We start from the raw sequence: 19,636 nt of genomic DNA, 5'->3' as shown, positions 1-19,636 counted from the left end.
AGTTGCCTATTCAACCCCCCCCCCCTCCCCCCTCTAGTCAACTATATCGATCCTTTCACCAGTTTTGTTCTTTTGTCGTTGAAGTGTTTCGGCATCCTCATGACATAGTCACCTGTGTCTAGCGAGACGATGATTGATGCCGTCACACCGAGAGGGCCCTAAGAATATCTCTCCATCGTCAAAGGAGCACATCCCACTCGCGATCTATCTAGTCCCTTGTCAAACTTTTCGATGAACCTGTGAGTTATCGTTATAATCACCGTGTTACAGATGATGTTTGAGCAACACCAACGTTCCCGTACAGTAAGAAGTGACTACGATATTCTCATGGTCTGGGAAACTAAAAACACATGCTAACACTCCGTGTTATAACAATTGATTTTAGATGATATTATCTCAATGCATAACAAACAAGTTTGGGTCGATTCAGAATGTCATATTCTCAATGTTGTTTTAGGACTATCGTTACACTTAACGATATCCTAAGATCCGGTAAACAAGATGACCAACAACACTTGACCAGTCTTAGATGAGAGACTAGGAACCTATTATTTCCCATTTATTATTTCACACGTGCATATGAGTTTTCCACTGGTCAAGTATTCCAGGATCATAGCATTTATAGCATGAAATATAAACTCTTAATTATGAATACATAAATATAATAATACAATATTATTGCCTCTAGGGCATATTTCCAACAGAAGCAAAGGAGGGCACCGGCCTTAGCCGTGTTGCCAAAAACCATCTTGTCGTCGATGTTCAGGGCACGGATCGTGTTTGATCGCCGTCGTTGGGAGGTCTGTGCGTGGAAGAAATCGGTATTCTCATCAACGTCACACACCGCCCGACACTTACCCCACCGTCTCCAAACACCCCTTGCAGTTTGACAAAGGCAGCAAGAGAGAGACATGCCTCGTCTCGCAGGGCCGACTCATCTGCAGAGAGGAGACGAAATTCCTCCATGAAATCAAACAGATCAACCAGAAACTTGCAATCGTTGTGGAAAGTGGGAACAAAAAGGTGGTGTTTTTCTCAAACCTTGGCCGCAAACCTAAAAGCATTTTGGGGCTCAACGAGATCCTATCAGCATTGCAACCACAAACAGCACGGGACCAGGCAGACAGGGTGTTAGTAAGGAATAGAGGGAAGCCGAGTATTGTTATGTTGCGAGGGTAGACCTTTTCATTTTGCTGCATCGCAGCTTAGGTCTAAACCTTCTTCTTATCTTAATCAATCAATGAAACTGGCAAGTCTCTCGCCTTCTTTAAAAAGAAGAATTGAATAACCGGTTTAGAAGGTCTACGATCACGATATGATCACAAAACAAGTGAAGGTCAGCTTTCGGCATGGCTTCTTTCATTTGAAGTAACCTTTGGTTCTATTTTCATCTCTACTGTACTAGTAGTTTATTCATGAACATCACAACGTACCAGTGATCCCACTCCTAGGCGATTGATACCACAATCAATTTAGACATGGTCGGACGCCTTTGGGATGCATTGTACTACTACCAAAGATAAGATTGAGATATGTTGTGCATTGTCGCTCCCAGTGCTGGTACCCGACCGGAACCTCCGACCATCCGGACAAACAACGGTTGCCGTCGGGTTGCCCTCACGACTGCGCCGGCTGATCCATCTCTTCACTCGTCGTCCCCACCCCCAGCGGCAGCTCACATGATATGATACAAGACCAAGAGCCAGCGAGCCCGGCAAGAAACAGTTCTTTTTCTTCAACAAGCAACCAACCATGTAAAACGGTATTCATCTTTGGTAATTGGATTGCATCACGATTTTGCATCTCTTCATATCTTTTGAGCAGCTGAACGTGCGTTGGTGCTACTTTTTCAGCGTGCAAAGACTCACATGTCTCGCTTAGTCGAAAAATATAATATCTGCCCGAGCTGAGCTGATCATCAGTTGATTGTACGTACCTGGACACGCGGGCCCGTTGGTCGGTTAAACTAATAAACCGATGGATCATAACGCATGCAGGCAGGCCCAGGCACATCCACTACAGATTCATTGATTGTGTGTAGTCACAAATGAAGCTGTGCCACAGTACTGCACTGTGGCAGAGATAAATAATGCTCTACCACTCTACGTGCTACTACGCTGGTTCAAGTTATCTTGCCAGTAAACATTTCTCGGTTAACCTATGTTGGCACTTCGGCAGGTACATCATCAGTACCACTCTACTGGAGCACATTGCTGCATATGGCTTTGTCCAAGTGCAGTGCTCCCATTGCTGACAAGATCACCAGAGCTACAACTCTACTCTGGAGTACTCATCAGTCATCATGCATTGCTGCACCTGGCTTTGTCTAGCTAACTGCAGTGCTCCTATTACTGACAAGATCACCGGACACACACTGCCTTTGTTCTTGTGCACTCACAGTTTAGGATACCAGTGTGGCAGTAATCTGGTACTATTTCCGTATTCACAGGGACGCCTACGAAAGGTGGAAAAAAGAGACAAACAATCATCAAGAAAGAAAAAGAGGACGGACGGCGGAAAGCGACGCCAGATTCCCGCTCCGATCCGTGCCGGCCGGCCGGGGGGAATGCAATTCTTGTCCCGTCCGTCGCTGATCTACTCCTCGATGGCGCCGAGCTCGATCTTGCCCTCGCTCTCCGGGATCGCCACCAGCACCGGCCGCCAGCTCCGCCGCATCAGGAGGCTCCGCAGGCCCCCGCCGGCGGGCCGGAACCTCCTCGCGCCCCCGCCGCTCGCCGCCCCCGACGCGCCGCCGGAGCCGGCGGGCCCTGCCTCCTCCTCGTCGTCGTCGCTGTCGGCGTCGCAGCTGCATCCGCGGCGGGTGCGCCCCGCCTCCGGCGACGCGACGAACAGATCCCTCAGCGTGCGGCTCCCGCGGCCCACCAGCGGCTTCTTGTCCTCCTCCCGGCGCCCCGCGGGCTCCGGCAGCCCGCCGCCGACGCGGCGGCAGAGGAAGCGGCGCAGGCGCGACCCGCGGCGGCGCCGGAGGCGGTACCCGGGGCTGGTGGCGTACGACGGCGCGGGGCTGCGCGATGGGCTGGGCGCCCCCGCCGCGCACCGCGTCGCCAGCAGCTTGAACCGCTGTGGCAGCGTCGCCATGCGGCTGCGCTGCTCCCTCTCTCTCTCTACTGCACTCTCAGTGGGTGCCTGTGATTTGGATCGGGCAATTCTGTACCGAAGGAGTCGATCGAACCAGAGGAAAAAAGAATGGAGGGCAGACTCGCCCAAAATATATGACGGGTGGGCCCACACGTGGAAATATAGAAAATCTTCATTCTGTGCCATTTTGTCCAACAGTCAGTCAAAACATGTTGTCATCTTACAAGGAAAAAACAAAGTGTGACCAGATCAAAATCCCAGATCTCTCTCAGTATATGACTAAATCCTCTGCAAGTTTCCACGATCTTTTTCTTTAACGGGGCAAGTTTCCACGATCTTGGCCGTCCGACGGGAACAAACTGCGCTATACAACCACTTTTTTTTTTTGATAAACGCGCTAGACAACCACTATAAAAATGGAATGGTTGCCAAGAGAATCCTTCCCGTGAGTTTCTTATTCTAATTTTTGCTTGACATAACTTTTCAGGGGAAAACAGAACACAACAGTAGACTAGCTGTGCACCATGCCAAACGTGCAACATACTTCATGTCAAAAAAAAAACGTGCAACATACTTTCTTCTAGTGCGCAAGCGACGATTTCCACTAACAGGTAAATTTCGATACCAGATCTTAACCCCATTCAAAAAATCACAAGAGTTTCAGTATCACACCATTGAATTCAAGTAGGCAAGAAAAGAGAAACAGGTACGGAGCTAGTTTCAGAACAATGTGAGTACACAAATTAAATCTGGTGCTCGGTGCTTAAATTACACCAGGATTTATGGAGCCAGACACATAAAAGAGAAATTTAACAGTACAAATGCACACAGCATTGAGGGTTTTAACATTAACACCGATAAAAACGAGTAGCCGGACTAATTATACAAGATGATGAAATAAAAAAAAGCACTTAGGACATCTCCCTGAATCTCGCAATGGCCTTCTTCTGGATTATGGTTTTATAGCTATCGCCGGCTCGGGCCTCCAGTGATGGGTCAGCAGCTCTCTTCTGCTGACTACCAAGCCCGGCTCTCACGTCACCAGGCTTGGCCTGCACAGGCTCCTTGATGCCACTGCCATCCTTTCCAAGGCCCTGGGTATTTTGCAAAGTAGTTGCAAGGGAAAAAATACCAATACATGCTCACGTCAGAAGGAATGTTCAAGACACCCAGCTTCCATTCTGTAGGAAATATTGGCAAACTGATCCATCTGCAGTACTTTGTGTGCCTAACAGTTTATGCCCATTCAATGTTTTTTAAAGCTAAAAGGTCAATTATAGTTTATAATTATCCATAGTAACTTAGGAAAAAATCCAATTAACAAAAGATGCAAAGGAATAATATTAGCTCAGTCAAGAGTAGAAACCCAAAACTGACAAGTGACCGCGCACAGAAACCCAAACAAGAAATTATTGAAGAAAAAGTGAGCCAAGTTGCAGAGGGATTGAGAAAAACATTCAATTATTAAGATAAGAGGCCATACATAGTTTATTTCAAAAGAGCAACAGCAGAATGGTTCTCAAAAATATAGAAACAGCAAAAGCAAAAAATTATGTAAGGCACTAAAAACTTGTGATCAGATGCAGGCAGCAGTTAATGCTAATAAGGAAAATTGCAACTAATCCATCCAAGGGGATGAAAGCTGAGAAATAGGTAAACATACCAGTCCTTCTTGCCAGCCCATGTTGCGCAGAATACGATTGCCCACATTGTTTTCGTCTATTGCTCTGTCAGCAGTGATCACCTCATAATTTTCAGTGTTGTCAATTTCACCAGCAGAACGTTCACCCACCCCTGGAGGAAATGGCATTGATCCCATCTCACTTGAACCCTTTCGAGACGAATATTCACCAGCTTAACAAGGAATTTCCAGAATATTAATACAGATCTTGAACAAGCAAGACGGAAAACATCGGTCCTATAATGCATAATTGCATAGGCTCAAGAAACAGAGTCCATCCACACCAAGTTTGGCCTAATAATACAAGGCTGGATATACTGTCAGCACTCAGCAGAACAGAGAAATAAGAGTTCAAAATGTAACAGAGTAAGGGCGTTATTTTGTTCGTCGCATATTGTGCTCTACAAATGAGTCTAGGAAAGAAGGAACAACTGTACAATGTGTCATGGTGAGAAGTAAAGAAAGTGTTCTTACTTGTATCCAGTCCATCATTGGGAAGCGACGAAGATGATCCGTACAGACTTCGTCTTTCTGCAGCCCGATCTCTGTACTGTGATTGCACTGGTGCCTCAGAGAACCGTCGCTTAGCACTCCCAGAAACTGCAGGTGAAGCATATGATCCTAGAGAGGATAAATCTGTTTTGAAGGGTGTGGAAGCAGTGTGTGTCTCAGTGTTTGTCATTAACCCACTTGTGCTTGCAGTTATATCAGAAGAAATACTGCCGCCAGCATCAGATGATGCATGAAATGTATTGACTGCTCCCCTGCCAGAACCTCTTATGACACCCATAACAGTAGTTCCTAAGCTATTACTGACAGGTCTAGGCTTTATGTCAGAATCCAGTATTTGAGAGCCTCCAGTTTCTCGGCCAAGAGAATTATATCCAGCAACCAAGTTCATGTCCTTAGAATTTCCAAAATCAGACTTAGGTTTGGCCTTCAATGAGAATCCAATCGCACTGGATGAATTGTTTAATTTGTCAACAACGGATCTGGATGGTTCCTTATCATCAAGGGCAACATGTGCAGCTTGGCCTTCTTTATTCCTTTGCTTCCACATTGCCAGGACATTATTCATCTTCTTCTTATTGGCTAAGAGATTAGTTTTCGAGGCCAACTTTATCTCCTTTGCTTTCTCTTTTTCTTTCTTTTCAGCAGCCAACGCTGCATTGGCCGCAGCTTGAACAGCTTCAGGCAATGAAGTTTTCTCACTTTGTTTAACCGTGGCTGCAGGTGCAGAAATCACCACTTTCTTACCGCCATTACTTTGACTTTCATTGGCCATGTCCCCGGTTGCCTTAGTGTTGTTGCTTTCGTTACATGGAAGATACTGTTGAGTTTTCTGATCATACGAATACCAAACTCCAACATTACTGTCGTAGTAAAGGCCTGAAATAAGAACAATTTAATAGATTCAGTCATAAACATCTCCAAAGGCAAGGGATGTGTAGCAGAACTGTTTCAGCTGCACAGATAAGGTTTCAGATAGCAACAGTATACTTGTGTACTTACCAGTATTTCCATCATAATAAAATCCAGAAGAAGAATCGAAGTAATAGCCCGATTTCTCATCCCAAACAAATCCGGACTGTGGAGCAGAAACATCTTTCTGAGATTCTGAATTACCGTCTACATTGTCCTCAGCATTGTACTCTTTTGGGGCCCAACCCACAGCATCATACTGATCGAAAAGGTAAATAAGGGTAAATAACGAGACCATGTATAGAATCGGCAAAAACTGTATACCCCGACACTAGTAGATGGAGTTCTAGAATGTGTAGAATACATTTTAAAATTATGTGTACGCAAAATGTAACAGCTAAGTGTCTGTATTTTAGATCATGTCAGTGACCAAGATAATGCCTATATTTGAAATGGAGATAGTAACATGAAAGCATGACAAAGTCTTGATTAACTACCAAAAAAAAAAAACTGTAAGGTAGTATGGCTTATCAATTTGACCCAAAAAATGTATTACTTTAACAGACCTGCTGGGCAAATGATGCAGCCTCGATGGCTGCTGCGGCAAGGCTGTTTGACTGTGAAGCCACCGATGCAGGACCAAGCGTGCTTTTAGCATAGGCCACACGTAACACCTGGCCATTTTTCTCATGTCTAATCCCATTTGTAGCTTCAAGAGCTTTCGTGGCATCTTCAACCTAACACAGATGGATGTATAGCGACTGTCAAAAATTTACATCAGATAAAACCTACTCCTAGTGATCCACTAGTACTTACCGAATGAAAATGGACAAATGCAAAACCTCTAGACACATGAGTAAATTTGTCCCGAACAAGCCGGATATCCTGCAGAGAATTCAACATGTAACTCTACAGAAAAGAAACAATTATAGTTACAAGAGTTTATAGCTTCTGCTTACCTTTATTGGTGCATGTTTAGCAAATTCATATCGAAGCATTTCCTCGTCAGCATTTTCATCCAGACCACGAAGAACTAAGACATGAGTTGGACCTGCAATGACAGTATATAATTAGGCAAAATGTACTACATATTTCACGTAATTCTAAAAACAAGACACAAACTTGCCTATTTCAGACCCCCGTTTGCCAAACGGTTGAATGGAAGATGCTGCATCAGCTGGTGGAGCATCGTCAGTACGTGGCTCGTTGCACTGTGAGAATACAAGTAAACATGCAATTAGCTGGAAATGGAAAGCAAGAGCAACAACGAACTTAGAAGTAAACAGGTAATTATCCAACAGCTGTTATTTGTCAACCTTTAGCCCGTTACCATGTATCTAAGGCAGTATGGGACATGAGTTATTCTCAGATCTTACTGAATTGAATTGAACACAACTTTGACTACCTCATCGGTGCTATTGCCAGGTTTCAAAAACCAGAACCTGGTCCGGCAGAGCCAAAAAGAGGTGACACATTTTGAAAGGTATGTTTTTCCAGGATTTGATGTTCAAAAAACATCCTGCAAGCAAATAATTTATGTGGACATGGAGGAGCAGGGTCCTTTGTTACCAGAGTTACACATGTCCATGATCTATCGATGATCCAAGGTTTTAAACTTATTCTTCTCTTCCTTCTATTTTTATTTTTATAACCCATTACGACAACGCCCTCAAAAATGCAAGCAGTGACAAATACGTAGGTTATACAACTGTTGTTGAGATTTGGACGACTGAATGGTCCAACTGAATTTGGTTTTTCTTCGAAAGATAAATTTAGTTGGAGTGGACAACAGATAACATTGCAGTTGCAAGGATGTAGGGTCTGTTTGGTTCCTTGCCACACTTTGCCACACCTGAAGTTAGGCAAGTTTGATCAAGTAGGTGGGTGTTCGGTTCTAGCCACACCTCAGGCAAGAATTAACTAGCGTGGCAAGATTCCCTAAGGCAAGCCAAAGTGTGTCTAACAATTTAAGCACCTCCAGTTAGGTAAGTGTGGCAAAAATAATATGGCAACATGTGGCAAAGATAGTCACAAACCAAACAGGCCCAAATAGATACTTCACATAGATATGAAGTCCAGTCCAATCCATCCAACATCTGGGTGATGTAACTAATAATAGCATCCAGAAGAGAAAACATATGGAGACTCTTAACTAACTCTTTAGATGGAGATATTGTGAATACATAGGTCCAAGAAATCACAGATAATTGAACTATTACAAGACACCCACTTTTCCGGACTAGGTTTTGCAACTCATTGTTAACAAGAGTCAAGAGATATATTGTGATTAATTGGGAAAACAAAGAAAGGTGCCCTCAGCGATTAAATCAGGCTAAGTGGAAAACAAATTGCATTTGGAAGGAATTAAGTGTAGATCACACCATTGACTGGGGCCTGGGGGGAAATGAAGCAAACTAGATTTCAGAGTAACACAATTTGCTTTCTGAATACCAACATTTCCATTTTCTGTATGTAAATTATAACTTAATTTCCTAATAAAGAATTGCTACAACAGTAGTTTGCATTACATGAGACCACAATATACCTGAAAACAGGAGGTTCTGCGGGCAAAATTCATACAGCCACATATAGTACATATCCAATCACATTGTGTGGATATGGTCCTGCGCCCGTAGGTAGACCTCGTAATATGTTCTTGTCCAAAAGAATCACCACTCATCCCACCAGTTGGTTTACTACTGCAGGGATGATGACAGTCAGCAGAAATTGTTACAGCACAAACATAATAGATAAGGAATATAACTATGAGCACAAAAGGACTATGGTATATAAGAGCAAAAAACTTTAGAAGAGAGAATATAACGACTCAAAAAGTCGTTTCTGTACAAATTAAAGTTAATGTTCTATTTAATCTCCTCAGTATGTCCCTTTCTGCAATAGTGACCTCATGTACAAATAAATGACATACAATACAAGAATAGCATTCAAAGATGACAAAGTAACAAAACAAAATCTACTTCGTCAATCTTTAATGCCAGCAAATAAACTATACATTATTGTCTTGTTTGATTTCACCTACATATATGCAATTTGGATCAGTGGATGGCAGTTGGCAATTAGCTTGGATTGCTAATGGGCAGACAGAATTTGTCAGTAAACACGAAAAAGTACACCAAGAGAGAGTCATCTGACAGTTTGGCATATCGACGCAAGCTCCGGTGAGAACTAACATGATGATTGTGGGACAAAAGAGAACCAGTAGTTCCACAATCAAAGATTCTTATGGCGCTACAGTAACCAAGTATGGTGTCCATAGTAATTGATTCGAGCAGCGTACAAGCTTTGCAGTTCTTACAATTATAAAGCTATTGTATTAAAAAATTCAGAAAGACATTAGCTTAAAGGCAATTCTGAAGTTACATAATCAACAACTGTATCATGTGAATAATTTGCACCGCATCTTGAAGGTAAGGACACAGACCTGTACTCGGAAAATATCTGCCTACCATCAATTAGAAGGCCATTGTCTCCAGTAGCTTCCTTCATTTTGCGGGCAGCTTCCTGTTGGAGCACACAAATCTTTGTGAGCATAACAGCAATTGGCAGTCTAAATCAGTATTTAACAGCTCCGAGCACTTGCACGGTTAGTACCACAGTAGGGAAGTCAATAAAAGCAAATCCTCGAGACACGCCGGAGGGTCGATCCTTGATCACACGCACACTACGAAGAGGGCCATACTCAGCCTAAAAGAGACCAGACCCAAATGATTAAAATGAATGAGACAATACACTTCCAACCACTTTTAACAGTTTATGACGAGGAACTTGTACAAGAATCTGATATAGGTCATCTTCATTGGTCTTCTGGGACAGACCCTTGAGAACAACAGTCGCAGATGGCGCCTGCAAGTAATAATGCAAATGTAATTAGTATGTTAAAACAAGAAAGAAAAATATAAGTATGTCCTCAGTCCTCGGTCCTCACCACCAAATCATCATGCCTTCTTTCATCCCAGTCCTGTTCTCCTCTTCTCTCAAAGCGAGTATCATCATAGAAGCCATCCCTTTGACCCCAATTACGACTTTTGCCACGTGGAGACCATGACCTTGACCGAGATCTTGATCGGTTATCACGCCCACGTGACCGAGAACGGCTATGGCGGACATATGGGCTTTCATCTCTTTCATGACTTAACCCTTTTCTTTCACGTTCATGCTCAAACGAGTCAATTCTTCTCCGACTACTATCTCTCCTGCTCCTCTCATAGTCCGAATCACAGCTGTAGCGTCCGTATTGATGATCTCTCTCATAGTTATCCTCTCCGCCTTGGTAGCGGTCTTCAAACTCGGCACCGAACTCCCCACGATCTCTACTTCCAATCCTTTTGTTCCTATGAACAGAAAAATCACAACAACCAAATTAACAGTCATTCTCACTAACACGATAATTATCAGTCTTTCAACCCCTCTATAGGAATCAAATTCATGATATTCCCATTGCAAAAATCAAAAGTGTACCTTCTGTAATCTTTTGTAGTTGCAAATTCGTCATCGAAATTTCTTCGAGGCTGAGACCACATGGTGCCAGCAGAGGGTGGTGGTGGATACATATTTCTATCATGTATATCTGGACCAAATCCACCCCTTCGATCACTAGGAAAGCCTTCATCCACATATCTCCTACCAATGTAGGATTCACCAGCCCTGCAAATTGAGTTAGCGCTCAGCAGTAGGAATATGGTAATATAACAAAGCACTTTAAAGCGAAAATGCATGTCAAATATAAATGGACAAACATTACATCTAATTTAAGAATAAAGGGTACCAATCTTAAGTATAGATTAAAAGCACTTGGTGTTTATATGCATATTTTAACAGGAAATACTTGACTCACCTAAAGTCTGGCTCATTAATGGTGACATACCCATCAGGTGCCTGTAGATTCAACAGAGTAAGTTGAGTCAGCAGCAAAGTCTACAGAACAGGCAGGTAAATCCATTCCATTTAAGCAACGGCCGCTTCTTGAATTTATTTACAACATAACGCTTGTTACACGGAAGGCAATCACATGCCACTAGATCTGCTATCTTCAGCATCCTTGGTAGTTAATAAAGAAAAAGGCTGCAATTACACTGTTGTTCTCCCATCCATGCTGTGGAGCATATCGCCCACGATCCATTTCCAGAATTCAGCACTCGTGTTATCCTGTTAATTCTTGGTGATCTTCCAAATTTTGGGGCGTAGATATTTTTTGGTGTATTCTGTAAGAAAAAAAAACATGACACCATAAAGTTAAGCATCATATCCATCATATCACTACATCACACTGGAACTTCTGCATGGAACAGAAATAAATCATCTGAAATTCAAGTGTTAATAAATCCATGAGCATTTGTTGCTGCTAGATATGCCCATTCCTCAACTTACTTCTTATCATATTGTGGCACAACATTTTGTGGTAATTATACCAGAGACATGTCTGGAATGCAGGAACTGTGCATAGAACAGAACAATTTGTCCAGAATTCGGATGGGTTCCTACATTCCGAATAGGGCCAATGCATAGGAGGAGAAAAATACAAAATGCAGCATGAGTAAAACAATGGCATGCTCCGCTCCTCTTAGATGAACTTACCAGGGAGGGAGGGAATTAGTTTATAAGAAATAATTGCACCCGCTAGCTTATGGTTTTTCCCATGGGACACTAATAGAGGAATGATAAAATACCATTCTTCAAATTAATTAGAAACACAAATAGCAAAACAGACCACAGATATCAGATCAGTTTTAACTCCCTGTGTTCTGACCTAATATCACAGATAAACCCTTTAAAGCATACAAGTAGAAGAATCCTAATCCATAGGCTTCAATAAATAAGTCCATCGTACTGTTTTTGCATGTGCAGTTTCCTAATATGCCAATCCAACTGGTTTCCTGACATGAAAGTGCTGAAAAACTAACTGTTGATGAGAAAAATTTAGAGCATCAACCATTTGCCTTCAGATACTAGATACTGGATATACCAATATAGCTGAAAAACTAACTGTTGATGAGAAAAATTTAATAAGTCTATGCATTAGATTTTCTGTCCTAGTGCATGGTTTGACTGCCATATTAGATCAGAACAAGGGTATTTGCTTTGCCGGTCTTTTCTTAAGCAAAATGCTAAAATCAAAGATAATTTTCTCGCTGCCATGGCTTAAATAACTACAGATTACTCACTGTCACACCATACATCACAGCAAAATCGGAACACCATGCGCAAACACAAATTGCTCACCGGAAACATCTGATCTGAGCACCCGTGTACGGTATATATTTCTCCAGTCAACACCATATACTTCCCCAATCAACAGCATATACGAGTCGATTGTACAACAAATACTGCAGTATTTGATTAGAAAATACCTTGCGAACAGGTAGGCGGAAGCGAGCTCTTGCGTCTCGCGCGTGCGGACCGGGAGCCGCGCGCGAGATCGTGCGCGAGCTGGCGGGAGCAGCCGCCAGAAGTCGTGGTGGACCGCGGCCGGAGTCGTGGTAGAGAGCCGCGGCGAAGGTGGGCCACGGGACCTGGCGGAGGAGATGAAGAGGACGGTATGGCTTGAAGAGGGGAGGGGGTGGCGGCGCCGGCGGCGGGAGTGGCGGGGCCGGAACCCTAGTCTCGGGGGAAAGAGATGTGTAGAGAGCGGGCGAAGGAGGAGACGCGGTTCGGGACAAGTGGTTCGGGTTGGCGTCGCGGTCTCGTGCGCTGGCAGACCGACTCGACCGCGATTTCTCTTTTGCTTTCTTTTTCGTGGAAGCCGTTTTTCCATTTTTCTTAAAGCAACGTGGAAGTCGGTTTTAAACTTATAATTTATACGGCTCCTCGAAATTAAACTTTTTTTTAGATTGAAATATTTCAGTCCATTAATCAACGTGTCTAGCGACCTCGCTAGCAACAAAAGACCGGACAAAGGTAGGGGCAAGACCCGGCCATACGGCTTGGGGTACAAGCTCCATCTTCAACCCATATAGCGCAAGAGCGTCCGCAACCTTATTACAAACCCTCGGACAATGAACAATATGAAAAAAACTAAAATTCAGACTAGCAAAAGTCTTTTATTTCCCTGAACAAGACACCATTAGAAGAAAGATCAAAGTTCGACATATTAATAAGCACATTACAAAAAGGAAACAAGCCAAAAAAATCAAAAAGGCAGATCACACAAGACGTCCCCACGCGGCAGTAGGTCCCGCATATATCTTGGCTCATCCCCACCTTATCTTCTTCTCCAGCGAGTTTGTGGCCACACGTCGTTCTTTTTCTACTGCTCCCTGATCCAAATACACCTCTCTTATCTATCCCGCCCCAAAACTCCAAGACTATCCGTATTGTGCTCCTTAAATCGGTGGTGCGCTTTAGCCACAGGCACCTCCTTAGTCCTCGGTGTAGCGTGTGGCCAAAGCACTCCCACAAAGTGACCTCTAGCTCCTCCTTTCCTTCCCTTTCCATTGACGAGAGATGCCACCACCTGCGTTGCATGGGGGGGCAATGTTGTAGCATGCACCGTCGCTCGCCTCGAGCCACCCGTCGCGCGAGCTGCAAGGGTCGGCAGCATTGCAGCAAGCGGGATGCTTTGTGCTGGCTAGATGGAAACCACAAGTCGGCGAGCTACGACCTCTGCTGCTGCGACCAACGAAGGTTTTTGCTGCGGCTGGTGATTGATTCGCAGGGGACCGGTAAACTGATTTTGCTAGGATCAACAATTGGTGGTGTCGCGACCAATGGCAACTTTTGCTGGGACCTACGCCTACTTTTGTTGGGGGTCGGCAATATGTGGTGATGTGAGCCGTGTGTATTAGAATCAGTTGCGGTGTGTCGTCACATGTTGGACCCGATCATCAAGGTTACTGCGACTGTGTCACACACGTGTTGGGACCATAATCGAGAGGTGTTGCGACTGCGATCGCGGCATGCTGGAACCGGCCCGTTGGTGATGCTACGACCTCGACCACTATTTGCTGGAATTGGCATCGGGGTACGCTACGACCATGGTTGGTCGATGTTGTGATGGGCGCTGGGAGGAGGAGATGGACGGAACGACATGCTGCAACCGAGTCAACAAACTGTCACGAGCTTGTCGGCGGTGGGTATTACGAGCGCAACGTCTGGGATGTTGCGAGCGAACGACATGGTGCGGCGAACTCACGCGGTGGGGGTGCTACAAGTGGAAGGCGACGCATAAATGGGTTGTGGAGGGGTTGAGAGTGTGGTGGCTGCATGAAGAAAGAAACGGTTCGAGAGAGGGGGAATCCAGTGGTTGCGGGAGGACTGGATTAGACGACTCAGATGCCCACCGATTAGGACATTGCGTTGGTCGATCGGTGATGCCCTTTGTGATCCGCTTTGGATAGCAGGTCTTTGTACCTTTCCCCACGGAGTGATCATAGGTTGTCGAACCCATGAAAGGATGTGCACTAATGAGTCAAACAAGTTATTGTTATCGAATTAAATTACAATTTTAACCAAACATGTAACAACCTTTTTGAAAGTAAATAATAATATTGAAATTGACATGTGTACGAGGTCTTACTCTTGCAATCTTATACTTCTGTGTGGGATCCCTTCTTGATAATAAACATAGCTCTTGAATACAACCGTTACGATGTGCTTGCTACGCGATGATAGTGGGGGATGTGTTTGAAGTACGTCTTGACCGGTCACGACCTGCATCAAGAGTCTGTTGTCCAACTGATGGCCCTTACTGTCGCGTGGGTTTACCTCGGCAATTAAGAATTATTCCAGACAAGAGATTGTGCATTTAATAACTGCACCGCATTTATCCCATGGGAGTTGCTTTCTTCCCCGTACAAATCTGTTCTCTCGCCGCTGTTCAGAATAGCGTTCCACGTGTCCTCGCTTCTTGCCTCATCCTTGATCGATCTACGAGATCCTGGGTACTTGTAGGGCCTTAGAACGAGAAGAAGACAAAAGACAACTACGTCATGATTGGACACATACATATAACGTCAAATATGCAACGTCATTCCAACGATCTCTTGCACAAACACATATGACTGCAAGGCATTGCCTCAGCTCATTGCCTTACCGAATTACTCATACACGGTGATGGAATCGCAAGATGAACTCATTGAAGATGAGATGAAGGTGAATGATTGATTGATAATATGTTTTACAATAGTCGCCGAATGTGATACAATGATTACAAGTATGATTACCTTGGAGATAATAGTTGTGGTGATGAAGATGACAACGGCTATGGAGATGGGTAATGGCGGCTGCTAGGGTTGTAAGATGCTTCTATTGAGATTCTAACGTGACCCCCTCTATAGGAGTTGTTCAGGTGGCCGCCTTGGAGCCGGTGGGGTGCAGTACGACCAGTCATACGAGCGGGCGTGCTCATACTATGCGCCATTTTGCGCTCTATAAAGCTTGTTGCACCTCCTATTGACTTGCCATGTTCACCACACTTCTTATTCCATCATGTATGATGATATTCTTCCATGTGTTCAGCCAATTTCATGTGGAAACACATGAAATAAAGGATTCACAATTTCTTGCATTCAATATCAATATCAGAGTGATTCTCTCGGAAATTTCAGGGTTATCCGGTTTGAACAATAGTGGAATGAGGGTAAAAATGATGCTCATCAGGCGACACCTAGCGTCCACCAAGAAATAACCTCGATCAAGATCAATTTCTACTCTTACATACTACACTGGCCCACGTGTCATATGCATCTTATATGCATAGCCCCCCTCCACTAGAATTGACATAAGAAAATCCAGTTACAAATCCCACTGATTTCGTGCATAAAGTAGGACTTGTCACCCCCACCCCCATCTTGCCCCGCCCGAATATCACCTACCATATTAGTACGTGCCTCCTGGTGCAAGCACCCCTCGTTTGTAACCTTCGTGGCTCTAGGAACACACACTTTCATTGTCGCTACAAACAACCTCCACCCAAATCCTCAGCAACAAGAATCTTGCTAACCCCATCACGACGCAGTTGATCAACCTAATCATCTTGTTGCACACGCTGATGTTGAGCAACTCGAGCCAAGGAAGGTATTGCACCCAGGTCATGTACATCCGGAGGTGGCACCTGTCAATGGTCACCTCCGAGAGGTTGGATGCCGCGTAGTGGGACCACTCAATGACATGGAGCCTCATGTAGAACCCAAACTTGACGGCCTCTAGCCTTGGCACACACGTTAAGCCACAATCTCCTCGATGTAGGAGGAATACACTCGATCAATGAGTACAGAGTGTCAATTTCTAAGATTTTTTTGTGGTGGACCCATTTCAAGGATTTGGAGGTATAAGGTGCCAATGGGTTTTGTTACTTGCAATCAGGGGCGGAGCTTCGTTGGGGCTGAACCGGGCCATGGCCCGCCCAGGAATTTCGTGAATCTTTTTATACCTATGCTTTGCTTCATGCCCACTCAGCCTAGTTACAATCAATTTGCTTGACGGCTCGATCCATGTCTCCCACTAGCGTGCACAGTAGGAGCAGCCGCTGCCAGCCGGCTACGCCGTCGCCTGCATCTCGGGCAGTGCCCATCCCCCTCCCAGGTTCTCACCTCCGTCCCTACCAACGCAAATCGCACAACCTCCTTGTTGCTAAATACACGCTTTCTGCCGCCTGCTCCACGGCCTTTGCACCGGCCAGTCCTGGCTCCGACCGTCGGGATCCTGCCGCGGTGCCGCCCAAATTCCTCCGCTGACTGTTGTAGTCCACTGCCAACCAACCAGCTGCCGTATGCTGCCAAGTACTGATGCCGAGTAGACCTCAGCTATGTGTTCACCTTGTGATGACCCTACGTTGTGTAACTTCTAATTATCTCTGGAGCAATGTGTTTCTATTATCCATTGGTTGAACTGGGCAACATTAATGCAATTTATTATCAATTCAGATGTAGAATTGCACGATAAAGAGATATTTTTCTTGTATGTGGACCATGTAATATGTTTTTGTTAAGTTCATTTCAGTGTATGAAGATCACTGACACAAGGCATAAAAAGATAGAAGATTAGTATTAACTTGTTTGTTAACATATAGGGCAAAACTTCAATGAGAATACCGAGTAGTGAATAATGCTAGAAAAAAATGCGCTCTTCCTTAGCTTGTCCCACCCAGCTTTTTCGTTCAAGCTCTGCCACTGCTTGCAATCATGTAGGGTCGTGCATGCCATGTCCATCTATACAATTTAACTTACTATAGGACGCCCCTCGTTGTCGATAAAACCGTGTTAAAACAAATGCATAAAATAGAATATTCAAGACAACTAAAACTAACGAGGAAAAACAAATGCAAGAGTGTTCTTGGTCCAGAATTATAAACTATAACTTATAAAATAGTGAAAACGGATGTATAAAAGAAGAAAAAAATCCTCCCAACAAAAGGCATGCATGACTTAATGAGGTAATGTTACATGGGAGCGGATTTGTGACACGCAAGTCTCAGGGCACTGAGTCCCCCGCATGTGCTTTTATTTTTGGCCTCTGATTTAAAAAACTATATCTTTTGAACCAACAATCAAAATTAAGTTATTTTTTCATATCCGCATTTCTCGTGACGAGGACTTTCAAATAAGATTGATTTTGAATATGTTTTGACAATTTTTGAAAATAAATTTTATGTTTCAACTCTTGAAACTTAGTACGAGCGACCGATGAAACCACAATTTTTTAGCCTACAACCTTTGAATAATGTCTTAAAAAATTATCTATAAACTTGTTAAGAATGAAGTAGAAAATTGCAATTTTCCGATGAAAAAACACAAGAGCAACTCCAACGGGCCGACCCAAATGGATGGTGATTTCGTCCGCTTTTTGTCCGTTTGGGTCGGCCAGGCGGACACGAGCGTCCGCTTCCGCATTTGGGTCGGCGCGTGCGCCCAACGCTGGCGCGACCCATTTCAACGGCGTAAAAAAATTGAATGCATGCATATTTAACATAAACTAAATTAATTAAACATTAAAGCAGGCCACGAAGGCCAGCGGGAGTCCACGCGTCCACATTAGCATTTAAGAAAATTAAAACAAACTAAAAACAAGGCACTGGCGCGCTGCCCTAGGCGTCGTTGTCGGTGTCAAAACCGGCGGATCTCGGGTAGGGGGTCCCGAACTGTGCGTCTAAGGCTAATGGTAACAGGAGGCGGAGGACATGATGTTTACCCAGGTTTGGGCTCTCTCTATGGAGGTAATACCCTACTTCCTGATTGATTAATCTTGATGATATAAGTATTACAAGAGTTGATCTACCACGACATCGTAGAGGCTAAACCGTAGAAGCTAGCCTATGATTATGATTGTTGTTGTCCTACAAACTAAACCCTTCTGTTTATATAAACACCGGAGGGGGCTAGGGTTACATAGAGTCGGTTACATAGAAGGGAATCTACATATCCGGATTACCAAGCTTGCCTTCCATGCAAAGGAGAGTCCCACCCGGACACGGGACGAAGTCTTCAATCTTGTATCTTCATAGTCCAACAGTCCGGCATAAGCATAGAGTCCGGCTGTCCGAGGACCCCCCAATCCAGGACTCCCTCAGTAGCCCCTGAACCAGGCTTCAATGACGATGAGTCTGGCGTGCAGATTGTCTTCGGCATTGCAAGGCGGGTTCCTTCTCCGAATACTCCAAAGTAGATCTTGAACACAAAAATCGTGTCCGGCTCTGCAAAACAAATTCCACATACCACTGTAGAGAGCATAATTTTTCACGAGTCCAATCTGCTGACAACTCGTCCATAGTGTGACATCACGCCGCGACTCGGTTGTTATTCGAACCGTTTTTCCAACCTGCCGCCACACGTCTTGCGAGGAGGTTTTATTAGCACGTCTTGTCGAAGCAGAGATCGTGTCCACTTATCACGGGATTCTCATCAATACGGGCATGGGTAACCCAACCGCTCCATTAGTATGACTCCTTGGATTAGGCAAGTTCCAAACGGCCGCGCGGAGGACGCTTGACATGAAGGAAATATGCCCTAGAGGCAATAATAAATTTATTATTTATTTCCTTATATCATGATAAATGTTTATTATTCATGCTAGAATTGTATTAACCGGAAACATAATACATGTGTGAATACATAGACAAACATAGCGTCACTAGTATGCCTCTACTTGACTAGCTCATTAATCAAAGATGGTTATGTTTCCTAACCATAGACATGTGTTGTCATTTGATTAATGGGATCACATCATTAGGAGAATGATGTGATTGGCATGACCCATTCCGTTAGCCTAGCACTTGATCATTTAGTATGTTGCTATTGCTTTCTTCATGACATATACATGTTCCTGTAACTATGAGAAATATGCAACTCCAGTTTACCGGAGGAACACTTTGGGTACTACCAAACATCACAACGTAACTGGGTGATTATAAAGAAGTACTACAGGTGTCTCCAAAGGTACATGTTGAGTTGGCGTATTTCGAGATTAGGTTTTGTCACTCCG

The 19,636-nt window shown here is 44.2% G+C and overlaps 2 protein-coding genes across 5 annotated transcripts; both read right to left on the bottom strand.

Moving 5' to 3' along the window:
- Nucleotides 1-2,321: 2,321 nt before the first annotated feature.
- LOC119281843 lies at nucleotides 2,322-3,342 on the bottom strand. The gene has a single exon (XM_037562263.1). It carries the CDS (start codon nucleotides 3,283-3,285, stop codon nucleotides 2,596-2,598), a length of 690 nt encoding a protein of 229 aa, XP_037418160.1. The 5' UTR covers nucleotides 3,286-3,342; the 3' UTR covers nucleotides 2,322-2,595.
- Nucleotides 3,343-3,834: 492 nt separating this feature from the next.
- On the bottom strand, nucleotides 3,835-12,876 carry LOC119277860 (SUPPRESSOR OF ABI3-5-like). 4 transcript variants are annotated; one of them, XM_037559190.1, is made up of 17 exons: nucleotides 12,571-12,873; nucleotides 11,295-11,424; nucleotides 11,058-11,098; nucleotides 10,682-10,867; nucleotides 10,149-10,554; nucleotides 9,995-10,066; nucleotides 9,815-9,907; nucleotides 9,645-9,724; nucleotides 8,748-8,901; nucleotides 7,329-7,413; nucleotides 7,162-7,253; nucleotides 7,019-7,087; nucleotides 6,769-6,939; nucleotides 6,293-6,461; nucleotides 5,255-6,169; nucleotides 4,763-4,953; nucleotides 3,835-4,193 (listed from the first exon to the last, which is right to left on the bottom strand). In XM_037559190.1, exons 2-17 carry the CDS (start codon nucleotides 11,340-11,342, stop codon nucleotides 4,011-4,013), a joined length of 2,955 nt encoding a protein of 984 aa, XP_037415087.1. In that variant the 5' UTR covers nucleotides 11,343-11,424; nucleotides 12,571-12,873; the 3' UTR covers nucleotides 3,835-4,010. The 4 variants fall into 4 exon arrangements, with proteins under 4 accessions (XP_037415087.1, XP_037415088.1, XP_037415089.1 ...); XM_037559191.1 differs by having other exon boundaries at nucleotides 8,748-8,898; XM_037559192.1 differs by having other exon boundaries at nucleotides 4,058-4,280; nucleotides 12,571-12,874.
- Nucleotides 12,877-19,636: the final 6,760 nt, after the last annotated feature.

Source organism: Triticum dicoccoides, chromosome 3B (assembly GCF_002162155.2).
Source record: "Triticum dicoccoides isolate Atlit2015 ecotype Zavitan chromosome 3B, WEW_v2.0, whole genome shotgun sequence".
Classification (NCBI taxonomy): Eukaryota; Viridiplantae; Streptophyta; class Magnoliopsida; order Poales; family Poaceae; genus Triticum; species Triticum dicoccoides.
Note: the sequence above shows the minus strand (reverse complement) of the source record. Positions and strands in the feature narration are given on the sequence as shown.

Excerpts from the sequence above, each read along its gene's own strand:
- LOC119277860 (XM_037559190.1), bottom strand. The coding sequence starts at position 11,342 with ATGGATCGTGGGCGATATGCTCCACAGCATGGATGGGAGAACAACAGT. Across the intron at positions 11,099-11,294 it reads ATGGATGGGAGAACAACAGT|GCACCTGATGGGTATGTCAC; the intron begins GTAATTGCAGCC and ends TTGAATCTACAG. Across the intron at positions 6,940-7,018 it reads CATTTGTCCATTTTCATTCG|GTTGAAGATGCCACGAAAGC; the intron begins GTAAGTACTAGT and ends CATCTGTGTTAG.
- LOC119281843 (XM_037562263.1), bottom strand. The coding sequence starts at position 3,285 with ATGGCACAGAATGAAGATTTTCTATATTTCCACGTGTGGGCCCACCCG.